This window comes from Musca vetustissima, unplaced genomic scaffold, assembly GCF_032173495.1.
Source record: "Musca vetustissima isolate MV318-11 ecotype Yass unplaced genomic scaffold, APGP_CSIRO_Mvet_v1 utg2072, whole genome shotgun sequence".
Lineage (NCBI taxonomy): Eukaryota > Metazoa > Arthropoda > Insecta > Diptera > Muscidae > Musca > Musca vetustissima.
In genome coordinates this window covers 615,233-629,143 of record NW_026886532.1, presented here as the reverse complement: position 1 = coordinate 629,143, position 13,911 = coordinate 615,233, and the positions used below count along the sequence as shown (strand labels likewise).

General features: G+C 35.6%; 1 protein-coding gene across 1 annotated transcript; it reads right to left on the bottom strand.

The window, feature by feature from the left end:
- Positions 1 to 1,056: 1,056 nt before the first annotated feature.
- Positions 1,057 to 13,673, bottom strand: LOC133334025 (zinc finger protein 184-like). The gene is made up of 8 exons (XM_061542324.1): positions 13,362 to 13,673; positions 6,728 to 7,158; positions 6,493 to 6,654; positions 5,745 to 6,013; positions 5,053 to 5,651; positions 3,686 to 3,960; positions 3,556 to 3,606; positions 1,057 to 2,233 (listed from the first exon to the last, which is right to left on the bottom strand). The coding sequence occupies exons 1-8, from the start codon at positions 13,671 to 13,673 to the stop codon at positions 1,057 to 1,059; spliced, it is 3,276 nt and encodes a 1,091-aa protein (XP_061398308.1).
- Between the last annotated feature and the right edge of the window lie 238 nt (positions 13,674 to 13,911).

Genomic DNA, 13,911 nt, shown 5'->3' with positions numbered 1-13,911 from the left:
GTTTTTGTTACCCTCTCACCCTGTTAAAAAGAAGAACTAGAGGTCATAGACGAACCCCTGGAAAATGTTAAAAAATAGTGTGTAAATCTTAAGTTTTTTATATGAGAGTATTGTCTAGTTATTAGGTTGTAATATATAGTTAAGACTTGTTATTTATTGACTATATGTGAATTTATGATTTATATTTTTTTAACAAATTTAGAATTTAAATTATTAAAATAAATTTAAATAACAAAGAAGTGTTGATATTTCATTTTTTTAATATGGCTCCCCTATTTTAAAGTTTTTGGTGATATTTCGCACATTTATTAACGGAATTGGCTGTAATTTGTTATCGGTAGTTTTCATTAGGTTGCTTGCCAAAAATCATTAACATCGGTCCACCTTTAGGAATGGCTCCCATACAAAGCTAACCTCTATTTTAAGGTAATTGGAGACATTTTAACATTCATTAACCAAATTCGCTGTTATTTGGTACATGGGGTTCTCATTAGGTAAAATATCATCCTACAAAAAATTATCAACATTGGTCCACTTTTAGATATGGCTCCCACACAAAGTTACCCCCAATTTTTAGGGTTTCGTAGATATTTCCCACATTTCTTAACGGAATTGGCGGTAATTTGGTATATGGAGTTCTCATTAGGTAACACAAATGCATACCAAAAATCATCAACATCGAACCACTTTAAAGTATAGCTCCTACACAAAGGTACCTCCGATTCCCTGATTTTTGCAGATATTTCAAACATTTATTAACCAAATCCGCTGTAATTTGGTATAGGGAGTTCTCATTAGGTTATACAACTATCTACCAAAAATCATCAACATCGATCCACTTTTAGATCTAGCTACCACATAAGGGTACTTCCAATTTTAGGTTGGTTTAGGATATTCCACACATTTATAACCCAATTGGATTTAAAACACACATTTTTGTTACTTTTATTAGATTTTGAGTAAAAAATTAAAAAAAAAAATCGACCAGATTCAGACTATAGACTAAATGACTAGAATTCTATACATTAGTTCCGCCTTAATAATCGTTAGACATTTTTAGTTTTCATCTTTCATTTCCGCTTTGGCATTATTTTTCTTTTCCTCTAGGTTTTCTTCTTCATGTTCTTCCCCTTTCTTTCCTTTTGCTTCACTTTCTCCTCCATCGTCCCGATTTATTGCCCCTTTAAAATGTTCTATCAAATGTTTACGCAATTCCGAATTATATTTAAATGCCATTGGACATTCATTACACAAATAGGTCTTTTCGCCCAAATGGATACGCAGATGTTTGGTCAAATCTCCACCCACAGCATAGGCTTTATTACAGTATTTACATTTGTAGGGTTTCTCTCCGGTATGGGTACGCATGTGCCGTTTCAAATGATATAAAATCGCAAACGATTTCTGACACTGTTCACATTTATGCGGTCTCTCGCCCGTGTGCAATCGCTTGTGTTCCAACAGCGAATAGGCTCGCGAGAAACGAAATCCACAGATATCACATATATGCGGTTTAAAATTTGTATGCGTTGCACGATGTTTCCGCAAGTCGGACCCGCATTTAAATCGCCGTGGACATTCAGGACATGGATAGGTGGCCTGTCCGGCATGTCGTGTCATGTGTTCACTTAAATTACTTGAACTACGAAATGTTTTGCCACACTGTGGACACAAATAGGGGCGTTCTCCGTTATGGCTACGCATATGTTTCTCCAGCGAACTTTTATATTTAAAGTCGCGTTCACATATTTCACAGAATAGTGGTTTCTTTTTATGCCGTTGCTTGAGGTGTTTATTCAAGTGCTGTCGTATAAGAAACGATTCGCTGCATTTTTCACATTTCAGTTTTTCAGTCTTGGGATGTTCGATTTTGATGTGTCGCATCAACGATCGTATAGATTCAAATTTATACTCACACACCTCACAGATTATATCTTCGGAGGGCGTTTTATGTATTCTACGATGTTCTTTTAATAAGGTTATGTTTTCAAAGTGTTCCGAACAATTGGAACAGGTAAAATCCGTTCTATCGGAATCCTTGTGTCTTTTACTTTGATGATTATTTAAATATTTGGCCGAGGAAAAATTTCGCTTACAAATATCACATCGATGGGGTTTAGTTTTTGAATGGGTGTTAAGGTGACGCTTTAAGGTTAGGTTTTCCTCAAATACCATATCACACATTTCGCAGGGGAATTTGTTTTCATTTGCTACATTATTATTGACTGGGGGTCTGGAAAAAAGGACAACATTATTATTAGAGTTTCAATTTGATATTTATTTGTATATACCCCTATGCACAGATATACCCCCTATTTTTATATTTTTGATATTTCTTACATTTATTAACTAAATTGGCTGTAATTTGATATCACGAGATCTCGTTGAGTAACACACCAACCTACCAAAAATTATCAACATTGGACCATGTTTTGTTATCGGCCGCACACAATGTAACCCCCCTATTTCAAGATTTTTGAGGATATTTCTCGCATTTATCAACTAAATTGACTGTAATTTGGTATCAGGAGTTCTCTTTGAGTAACACACCAGCCTACCAAAAATTATCAACATAGGTCCACGTTTTCGTATAGCTGACCCAATATTTTTGAGATTTTCAAATCAAATTTTCTGAAAATTGGTTACGGGAGTTCTAATAGAGTTACACAACTGCTTACCAAAAATTATTAACATAGGTCCATTTTTTGTTATAGCTCTCTCACAAGGTAACCCCCCTATTTCAAGATTTTTGAGGATATTTCTGAGATTTTCAAACCAAATTTTCTGAAATTTGGTATCAGGAGTTCTCATTGAGTAACACACCAATCTACCAAAAATTATCCACTTAGGTCTACGATTCTATATAGCTGCCCCACAAAATCATTCCTAATTTCAAGCTTTTTCAGGATATTACTGAGATTTTCAAATCAAATTTTCTGAAATTTGGTATTAGGAGTTCTCATTGAGTAACACACCAGTCTACCAAAAATTATCAACATAGGTCTATGTTTGCGTATAGCTGCCCCATAAAGTCATTCCGAATTTCAAGCTTTTTGAGGATATTTCTGAGATTTTCAAATCAAATTCTATGAAATTTGATATCGGGTGTCCTCTTTGTGTAACACAACTGCCTGCCAAAAATGATCAGTTTTCTAATAGTTCTCCACAAAGGCCCATATTTTAGGTGTATTTTTTGGAAGTTACTGTGTTCTTTTGAGATAATTGATCTGTCCACACTATCATACTTCTAAAATAATAATACTTACATCTTAAAATCCAATATCTGCCTTGAATCGCTACAGTTTTCGTTATTAGATTCGTCGGTTATAATAGTAGTTTGACCTGAATCTGATATATTTTCTGTTGGTACCTCCTCTTTTAATAGAGTTTTTTCTTTGCCTTTAATCTTCCGCCGACTTCTGTGAGGTCCTGTAGATTTTGCGGGTTTATTGCAACCTTCATAGGTATAAATTAGACTAGATCTAATACAGGGCCTAAATTGGCAAATAAAAATATTTGTTTCAATATCCACCGAATATTATCAAACAAATTTACCTTTTTGTGAGGCGCATTTCCCGTTCTTTCAATACGCTTAATTTTTCATTGCTGAAAGATTCAGAAGAAGTTTTATAAATTATAATTTTTTTATATAAATAATTGATTTATCATTTTTTTCCAAAACTACCTTGAATCTGTATCACTGTCATCTGCAGCGGCATATTCACCATTATCCACTATATCCATATCACATTTTATTAAAACATCTACCTTATCAAGGACTTCACCACTATCCCCTTCCGCATTTTCCAACTTCATATCATCCTCTGTCATCAATGGATCCCCTGGTGGGGAGTTCCCCTTTCTTCTTAAATCCTTTTCCCATTTCATCCTCCACTGCAAATCATTTTCTATACATTGTTGTTGGAATTTATATCCCGTCACAAGGCTATCAGCACAATTCTGGCATAGATGTTGTGAAAATATTGTATTATTTTCCCCAATTTTTATTTGCGGTACAATCGAATTTAACATTTCCAGAATTGTATTTTCAGCGATTTTATCATTTAAATGGAATTTGATGTCGGGATGCATACAGGTGCGACAGTGCTGAGTTTTTAAATTTAAGAACATTTTGTCCTAATAATTGAAAAAGGATTTTTGCCTAATCCTGAATTGGGCAAAATTCTATTTGCAATTTTTTTTTGTTTATACACATTTAACAGCTGGTCGGTAACTGTTTTATCGACCTTCCCTTAGAAATGTTTTGCCATGAAAAGCGGTAAATATATGCAATGGTAATGCAGTAGGGAAAGGTTTATTAATTTGAATCAGGTTATTCCAAAGGCCATAGACATTATCCCTGAGTTCCGTTTCAATTTCTATATCACAACGGAGTTTATTTAAAAAAAAATGATTTTTAGGTTATAATTGTTTGTCGTTTTTGTTTTCATTTTTATGACATTTGACCCCTGTACTTAATTTTTTGGGTATGATGTCAAAGAGAAAAATGTTCTAAATTAAATTCCACTATGGTTCTCCGTACATCACATACACATTAGATGACAAATTTATATATACAAACTCCAAGGGAACATAAACTTATATTTTAGAAGAAATCCAAACCATTATTTTAATAACTTTACAAATTCATGTCATTTGTCCATTTAATATTCAATTTTGAGCCACATTATCAATGGGAAAAATGTTCTAAATTAAATTCCACTATGGCCCTCCGAACATCTCGTAACATTAAATGACAATTTTAATATAAATTCTCCATAGGAACTTCGGTATACATAGTGAAGAAATTATTTGCACTACTCATTTTACTTGTTTTCAAATGTATATAATTTGTTCCCCCAAACTTCTATATGACCCATGCTGTCAAAGGGAAAAATGTTCTACATTAAAATTCACTAGGGGTCATCGAACATCAAATATTCATAAAATAAATAGTTTTTCTGCAGCCTCAACAAGAGGTGTTTTTATAAAAAAGAGACATTTTTATTTTTTACTTTTTTTCATTTATACAACATTTTCCTCTTCCTTTACACAACACCCTTCAATTGCATTACTTTCCTCTAAATTCGTATTATTTCGAAAATGTTCCAATTGATGTTCACGCAACTCCGAATGATATTGAAATGTCTCGGGACAATTATCGCACGAATATGTTTTAGCTCCCAAATGTGTCTTCAAGTGTCGCGTTAAATCACCACCACCGGCAAAGGCCTTATCACAGTAATTACATTTATATGGTTTCTCTCCGGTATGGGTACGCATATGCATTTTCAGATTATATGAAATTGCAAACGTCTTATCACATCCATCACATTTATACGGCCTTTCACCGGTATGTAAACGTTTATGTTCCACCAGGGAATAGGATCGTAAAAACCGCATTCCACATATCTCACATTCATGACGTTTGATATTTTTATGTGTTGCCTTGTGTTTACTTAGATCGGCACGACATTTAAATATTTTCGGACATTCATCACATGCACAGCTAGCCTCAGTTGTGTGCCGGGTTAGATGTTCTCTTAAATTAGCTGAATTACGAAATGTTTTACCACACTGGGGGCAGAGATAGGTTTTTGTGTCATTATGGCTGAGCATATGTTTTTCCAATGCACTTTCATATTTATAATCTTTATTACAAATTTCACAAATTAGTTGTTGTTTTTTATGTTGTTGTCTTAGGTGATTTTTTAATTGTTGTTTTGCAATGAAAGTTTGATTGCATTCGTTGCAGGAATGTTTCTCGGACATGGGATGTGTTGCCTTAATGTGGTTTACCAGTGGACGCAGCGATTCGAATGCATGTTGGCAAAATTCACAAATTAATTTCTTTGTGATTTTCTTATGCACTGTTTCGTGGTATTTTAGCAGTTCAGCGGTTTCAAAATACTCTAAGCAGATGGAACATTGGAAATCATCATTAGTAACTGAATTTGGCGATGATGGTATTTCATCTTCTTGAAAACAATCATCTTTATATTTGTTATTAGATCTAAAAATAAATACAAGAAATTAAAATAAAATATAGTAAAATAACTAGTGCATCTTTTTCGAATTAGGTCAAAATCTCTAATAATAAATTATTTTAGAAGGTTGGTGTTAATGGAAAATATACTCTACATAAAATTTCACTATAGGTCGCCGAACAAAAGAAATCTGCAGATATAATATTTTCCAGGGAAATATCAAATTCAAATTCGATTAAAATATTTTTAGGTTATGTTTTGAACATTTTTTTGAATTACAACAAAATCTCCTAGAAAACTCCATCTGAGAAGGATTATGTAAATGGAAGAAATATTCTACATCAAATTTCACTATGGGTCGCCGAACAAAAGAAATCTGCAGCTGTTATATTTTCCAAGGAAATGTCAAATTCAAATTCGATTAATATTTTTTAGGTTATTTTTGGTACATTTTTGAATCATAACAAAATCCATCTGAGAAGAATGCTAATAATTGTATACATACAGCGAATCCATTATGCTCTCCCAGGGCTCTTCCATAAGTTCCTCTGACATTAGAATTTGTTCTGGAACTTGATTTGAAAACCCATTGTCCACATCTGTATATACAAAAGCTTCCTTGTTTTTGTGCTTTGTTTTGCATTTTGATGGCGTGGATATGTTTGGACTATATGGTAAGAAAGTACATTTTTCTGAATTATAAAAATTGGCCGCTTAAGTTTTATGTTTGAATACCATACCTTGTTTCACTGTTCATAAATCCAACTTCAACATGTTCCGGTGAGTAATTCTCGTATTTAATTGAAACCTCCCCTGCCGTCGGTTCATTTATATCTCCTTCCACTTTCATGTAATTCTCCATTAAAGGATCACATATGGGTTTGTCTTGTCCTACATCCTTCGCAAACAAACGCCAGTGTTGTTGATCTGTTTCAATGCAAAGCAATTGAAATCTATAGCCAGTCAATAGCTTATCCGAGCACATTTGACAAATGGCTGTGGATAACTTATCGCCGCCATTGATGGTAATATTGATTTGTGGTACAATTGCATTTAACATTTCCATTACATTGTATTCCTCTATGTAGTCCTTGAGATCGTATTTAATATCTTCACTTAAACATGTCCTGCAGTTGAGTGGCATTTTGTTATTGGGAACACGGCAGCTGATCTGTATAATTCACAATTGGTGATAAGTTTTAATTATTAGAAACAAGGATTAATATGGAATTTATTAATTCGGGCAGCCTGGAAGAAAGATCCAAACACTTGTCGAATGCTGCAACCAAATTTAAAAACGTTCCACACGTTAAAGAGATGAGAAAAAAAACCTCGCCAAAATTTTCCATATAACTCCAATATTGTCTAGTGGTCTAAATGGAGAAAATATTCTACATAAAATTTCACTATAGATGACCGAATAAGAGGACAGCCTGGAAGACGGGCTAATTAACCAAAACATACATGCAAGTGGAACGTTTTTAATTTAAGTTTTCGCTTGCAAACCAAATTCAAACACGTTCCACACGTTGAAGAGACATGAAAGGATACCTTATAAATATGTCCATAAACCTTCAATATTGGTTAGCGGTCTCAATGGAGAAAATTTTCAACATAAAATTTCACTATGGGTCACCGAATACCAAAAATGTTTAGATGCTATAAATAACAGTGAAAATTGCCATTTTATCCTTGCTCTCTGTTATCGTTGCAAGTGGAACGTTTTTAAATTAGATCGGTTTTATTGGTAAGTGATTTACATTGCACGTCTGGAAGGATAATTTATGAGCTTCAAGGAGCTCATCGTGATAATTCACAAGGTAAATAATATTTCCTTTTTAGAAAAATATTTCGACGTTTTATACTGTAAATTTCGTTTCAGATTTGTTGCAGGCAACCATACAATATTTCGCAACAAACCCCTATTCCACAAATCCAAAATGCCTCCGCCCGATGTCACAAAATGCCGTACATGTCTCGGTGAAAATAAAAACCAATCATATTACCATCTTGACACCTATATTGAGCAAGAGAATTCCAATATTTTGGATATTTTAGATACAATCTTGCCACAATTGAAAATTAAAATCGAATCTCAACTATGCCAACAAATCTGTCAGGATTGTTATGATAAGTTAATCGACTGTCATCGTTTCCATCAATTGTGTATAGAATCAAATAACAAATTGCGGGCTGGCGATGTGGTGATTATTCCGGAGACACACTTGGAGCCCACGGAATATGGAACAACTTTTATAATAAAACAAGATTTGGAGGAGGAGGTGCAACAGCAGGAGAATGATAACCACGAAAATGATATGGCCCCGGATGTAATGAATATAAAATTAGATACTGATTGGCAGGCAGCCAGTAATGAAAATTCCACAACTCTGAATCAAGATGTTATCGCGGCGAACACTCAAAGCACACCACCAGCAGCCGCAGCGAGTTCCAGTGCACACGTCTGTACGGTATGCTCCCGCAGCTTTAGTAGTGCAAACAGTTTACGCCGACATGGCAAAATGCATGATCCAACTGCCCCATATCCCTGTGGATTGTGTACCTACAGGTTTGATTTGGAGAAAATGTATCGTCGTCACATGTTGTTGATTCACAGTGAAACATCACATCAATTTCAATGTCCCAAATGTCCAAAAACTTTTTGGGAAAAGTCATCACTTGTGCTGCACTCTAAAAGCCATAATTTAGCAGAGGCGGCCGCCGCCACTGTTACAGAGGATAGTCATGGTGGTAATATTGATATTAAAAAAGAAACTGAAAATGTCTGGACAATGGAAAAAGAGGAAAATACTATAATGGAATCATCTAGTGAAGTCAAGTAAGTTGTAACTATTTCTCTTTAAAATGAAAACAAATTAAATATTCATATTTTCTTTCCCCTCTCAGACCATTTACTAAGAAAAAACGTCGCAAGACCAGGGAACAGAAAATATTCAAATGCAAAGAATGCCAAAAACTATTTGCGAGTAACTATAATTTGGAAAGACATTTCTTGTTGTTGCATGATCCAACTTTCCCATTTGTATGTGGCCATTGTAAATGTCGATTTGATACAAAGGAACGTTATTGTCGTCATATGTTTGCTCAACATAATATACAGGTGAAAGATGTCGAGCCAGAAGCTACTAAACCGGGAACTAAAAAAGATTTAGTATCAAAGAACAACAATCGCAATAGAGAAGAAGATAATCAGGAGGATGAGTAAGTTTGCGGGTTTTTGGGAACATGGACAATAAAAATTAATAATTTACAATTTTTTCACAGTGGTGAGGATGATGATGATGACGAAACATATGTTGATTTTGTTGATACTGGCATTGGAGCAATTGAAAAGTAAGAACAAAAATTTTCGTCAAGATTTGTATAATTTGAAAAAAAAATGATACACAATTTGGAATCGATATTTCCCTGGTATATATAACACCTATTGAATTCTTATATTCGGTGACATCTAGTGAAATTTTATGTAGAATATTTTTTCCATTGACATCAATCCTCGATATTGAATTGCGAGATATGGACTTGAATCTTTTAAGCTTAACAAATAACCCAAAAAGTGTGCATACCCAATTTGAAATTAATTTTTGTAGGGTATATATATAACACCTACAGATTTCATTTCTTCAGAGACCTATAGTGCAATTTTGTGTAGAATATGTTCTCCATTGGGTCCACTTCTCTAAAATTAAATATTCTAAAAATTCATTTTGTACCCAATTTAAAAATAATTTTTGTAGGATATATATAACACCTACAGATTTAATTTGTTCGGAGATTTATAGCGAAATTGAGTGTAGAATATGTTCTCCATTGGGTCGACTTCTCTAAAATGAAGTATTTTAGGAAATTTTGACATAATTCGGAAAATATAGGAAAGTAACCTAAAAATGCATTTTGTACCCAATTTAAAATAATTTTTCTCGGGTATATATAACACCTACAGATTTCATTTGTGAGAAGACCTATAGTGCAATTTTGTATAGAATATGTTCTCCATTGGGTCCACTTCTCTAAAATGAAGTATTCTAGGAAATTTTGACATAATTCGAAAAATGTAGGGAATTAACCTAAAAATGCAATTTGTACCCATATTTTTTATTTTATTTTTGTAGGGTATATATTAGGCCTACAGATATCATTTGTTTGTAGACCTATAGTGAAATTCAGTGTAGAATATGCACTCCTTTGGAACTTGTTCTCTAAAATGAATTATTCTAGGAAATTTTGGCATAATTCGAAAAATGTAGGAAATTAATCTTTAATTCCTTCTTTCAGACCCCTGCGAGCCAATGAAAAAGGTCGTTATCCTTGTGATGTTTGCGGTAAATTTCTCTTTAGTCCATATCGTTTAGAACGACACAAGCCACTGCATTCCATGGAGAGACCATATGCATGCACACTATGTACATATCGATTTTTAACTGAATCACGTCTTAAACATCACATGCTAAAACATACCAATCCGGATAGTCAACCATCACCACCAAGCGAAGGATTTCAATGCCCGAATTGTACAAGATGCTTCGAGAGCCGAACATCCCTATGTGCTCATCGTTGGCAAGCACACAAGCGTAAAAATACCGAATCCGCAGAGGCCGAGAAACGTCACAAATATCTGGGTCAGTATCCGTGTAAAAACTGTCAACGTCAATTCACGACCATAGTAGCCCTAACCCAACACATTGCGAAAGATCATCCCGAAATGGAAAAATTCAAATGTGATCAATGCGATAAAACTTTCGTTTTGAATGCTCTGCTGCAGGAGCATTTGTATCGGCATCGTGGCAGTCAGAATTGTGTCTGCATCATCTGCGATAAGGTCCTGGCCTGTAAATCTTCCCTCGGCGATCATATGCGTACACACAGTGTGGCCGAAAGATTCCGATGCAAGGAATGTGGTAAAAAACTAAGCACGGCAAGCAGTTTCAGACAGCATATGGAACGTCATACCGATGAGAAGAAATACGCCTGCCCCGAATGTCCGTGTCGTTTTAAGTGTCGTGTCGATTTGTATAAACACAGCCGGCGGCACAAAAATCTTCGCAATCATGTTTGTGATATTTGTGGTTTGCGCTATTCCCTAGCGCAGAGTTTAAGGGATCACAAACTGGCCAAACATGACGGTATTAAACGATTTACCTGTGATCGGTGTGATATGAGGTGAGTTTCAAAACAGAAATAAAAACCCGAAACAGATTTTATATTTTTTTTCCTTAGTTTTTCTATCTCAGGCCATTTGCGCCGGCATATTCGCACCCATACCGGCGAGAAACCCTACAAATGTCAATACTGTGACCGGGCCTTTGCCCAGTGTGGTGATCTAAACAAACATTTGCGAACGCATGTGGGTGAGAATATATACAAATGCGACGAGTGTCCCATGGCATTTAAATATAGAGCCGAATTGCGTCAACATGTGGCCGAGGAGCATTTTAAAAAAATACAAATGCAACAGCAGCAGGAAATGCAGCAACAACAACAGCAGCAAGTGGATAATGTTGTAGAGCAACAATTGCCTGCCGAAAATGTTGAACAAAACTTAAGCCACCAAATGTCGAATATTTGGTCGTCTGTTCCGCCCGTACAAAACAACTGGTAAAAAGTATTCAAATTTTAAAAAAGAGAAATCCCAAAAAAAATCGTTTAATAGTAGATTCTTAAAGGTTCTGGAACAGTGTAATATTATTTATTATAAGAAAAAAATGTACAATTATTTTTAAATTTATTAATACAAAAAATAATAAATATAAAAATGGTATATATACTCGTATATAGGGACTGACCTTTTGTTTACTGGTGGAAAATTTTTAAAAATATACCTCGAAAATATATTAATCCCAGGCACATGGACCTTTCTGCTACGGATTTCTGTTCATCATAGGATCGCATCTTCAGCAAATAGTTATATTTTAGGTTAGGTTAGGGCATTATATGGGGTCTATCTGAATAAGTAGGCCGATGTAGATAATTTTTGATAGGTAGATTTGTTACCCAATAAGAAACCAAAAATACCAAATTACAGCTTATTCGCTTGAAAAATTTGCCTAAAATACCGAATAATCGGGAGCATCATTGTATGGAACCTATCTGAAAAAGTAAACCAATATCGATAATTTTTGTTTGGGAGATTTTCTGCCACATGAGTATTCAAAATACCAAATTAGTTGTTGTTGTTGTAGCAGCTAGTACTGCTGTGTATTTCCAATTTGTCTTAATCTGGTTCTGCCTCTAACTCCAAATTCAGAAAGGCTGCGACTTGTACAGGTTGAGTCCAGAGAGAAGATGGGGCATCAATCCGTGCCCAATACGAATTGAGGCGGCTACACCATCCAGATCTCAGCTGTGCCAAGACCACTGATATGCTGCTCTTCTGCGGCTATCTCAGGCGGATGGTCATCGAGGATGGTATTCACACGATATTCTTGAACTGCTTCCTCAACTGCGTCCGTGTGAATACTGTTCAATCCTGCTTGATAGGCCTGTTGATCTAGAGGCTCCCTTTTGTATCTCTGGACCTCTCTCTCCAGATCATGGAGATCCTTCCTTACATGCCTGGGTGGTGGGTGCCTATCCATTAGGTAGCGGTTCGGATGGCTGCTCCTATAACACCCAAGCAAGTATTGCATCGACAACATCTTGTTGTGTTGCAAGTGGTCTATTGGAGTCATGGGGAGACACCCTGTTGCAGTCCTCAGGGCGGCATTTTGGCAGGATTGAAGATTTTTCCACTGCGTTGCACTAACGTTAGCGGACCACACATAGTTTACCACAGACCGGCCTATTGCCTTATAAGTCGTTAACAAGGTTTCCTTGTCACAGCGCTGCCGGCTAGCGACTTGAGAACCTTGTTTCTGCTCCTGACTTTGTCGCAAATAGCTGTGGCATGCGCGGACGACTTGTATAGGCTATCGAATGTGACCTCTAGAACCTTGGGGTAATTAGTGGTCGGAATTGTGGACCCCTCGACCTGCACATTCAAAGATAGCCTCATTTCCGCTGTCCATACCAAATTAGTGGTAATTATTGTTTTTCAAAATTATTCTGCAATTGCTTGTGATATTCCTTTTGCCGATTCTCTTCAAGTCCCAACCGATCCAATGTCAGTCTGTTGTTGATGTTGACTAATTTTCATAATGTTCCATTTGATGTTGACGTAATTCCGAATGATATTTAAATGCCATGGGACATTGCGAACACATATAGGTATTCTCACCGACATGGGTACGCAGATGTTTATTTAAATCACCATTCTGGGCAAAGGCACGATCACAAAATTGGCATTTATAGGGTTTCTCGCCGGTATGGGTTAAATAATTAAATTTAAAATTCGGTGTTATTTCAGAAATTGTTTACCACGTACCCCATGCCACATTGTTCACACACATGTGGCTTCTCTCCCGAATGCTTCATTTTGTGTTTCTTCAAAGTCGACGATTTGGTATAGCACGAATCACAAATGTCACAAACATGAGGCTTGGCACTGCCATGTGACACCAAATGTTTCTTAACATCCGAACGACAATTAAAACGATTTGGACATTGGGGGCAGCGGTATTTCTTTTCACCCAAATGACGTTCCATGTGTTCCTTCAGTTTGGTGGAGGCCTTAAATGCTTTACCACACTGGGGGCATAGATATGGTTTCTCACCGCTATGTATACGCATATGTTCCTTTAGAGAATGTTTGTGGCTGAGTACCTTGTCACAAATGCTGCAAACGCATTTCCTCCTATCGATTGTATGACGTTGTAAATGTTCCAATAAGTGGGTATGTATAACGAATTTTTTATTACATTGATTACACGTATGTGGTTCCCGTTCAGGATGTTTATTTTTAACATGTGCCGTAAGTGACCTTAAGGACATAAAATTATGTTGACATATTGGGCAGGGGTAATTTGTT

Bases quoted from the DNA above. Each gene is read 5' to 3' on its own strand.
- LOC133334025 (XM_061542324.1), bottom strand. From the start codon at position 13,673: ATGCGTATACATAGCGGTGAGAAACCATATCTATGCCCCCAGTGTGGT. The intron at 5,652-5,744 runs GCAATCAAACTT...TTTGTAATAAAG, and splicing joins GAAACATTCCTGCAACGAAT to ATTATAAATATGAAAGTGCA. The intron at 3,607-3,685 runs GTAGTTTTGGAA...TGAATCTTTCAG, and splicing joins GACAGTGATACAGATTCAAG to CAATGAAAAATTAAGCGTAT.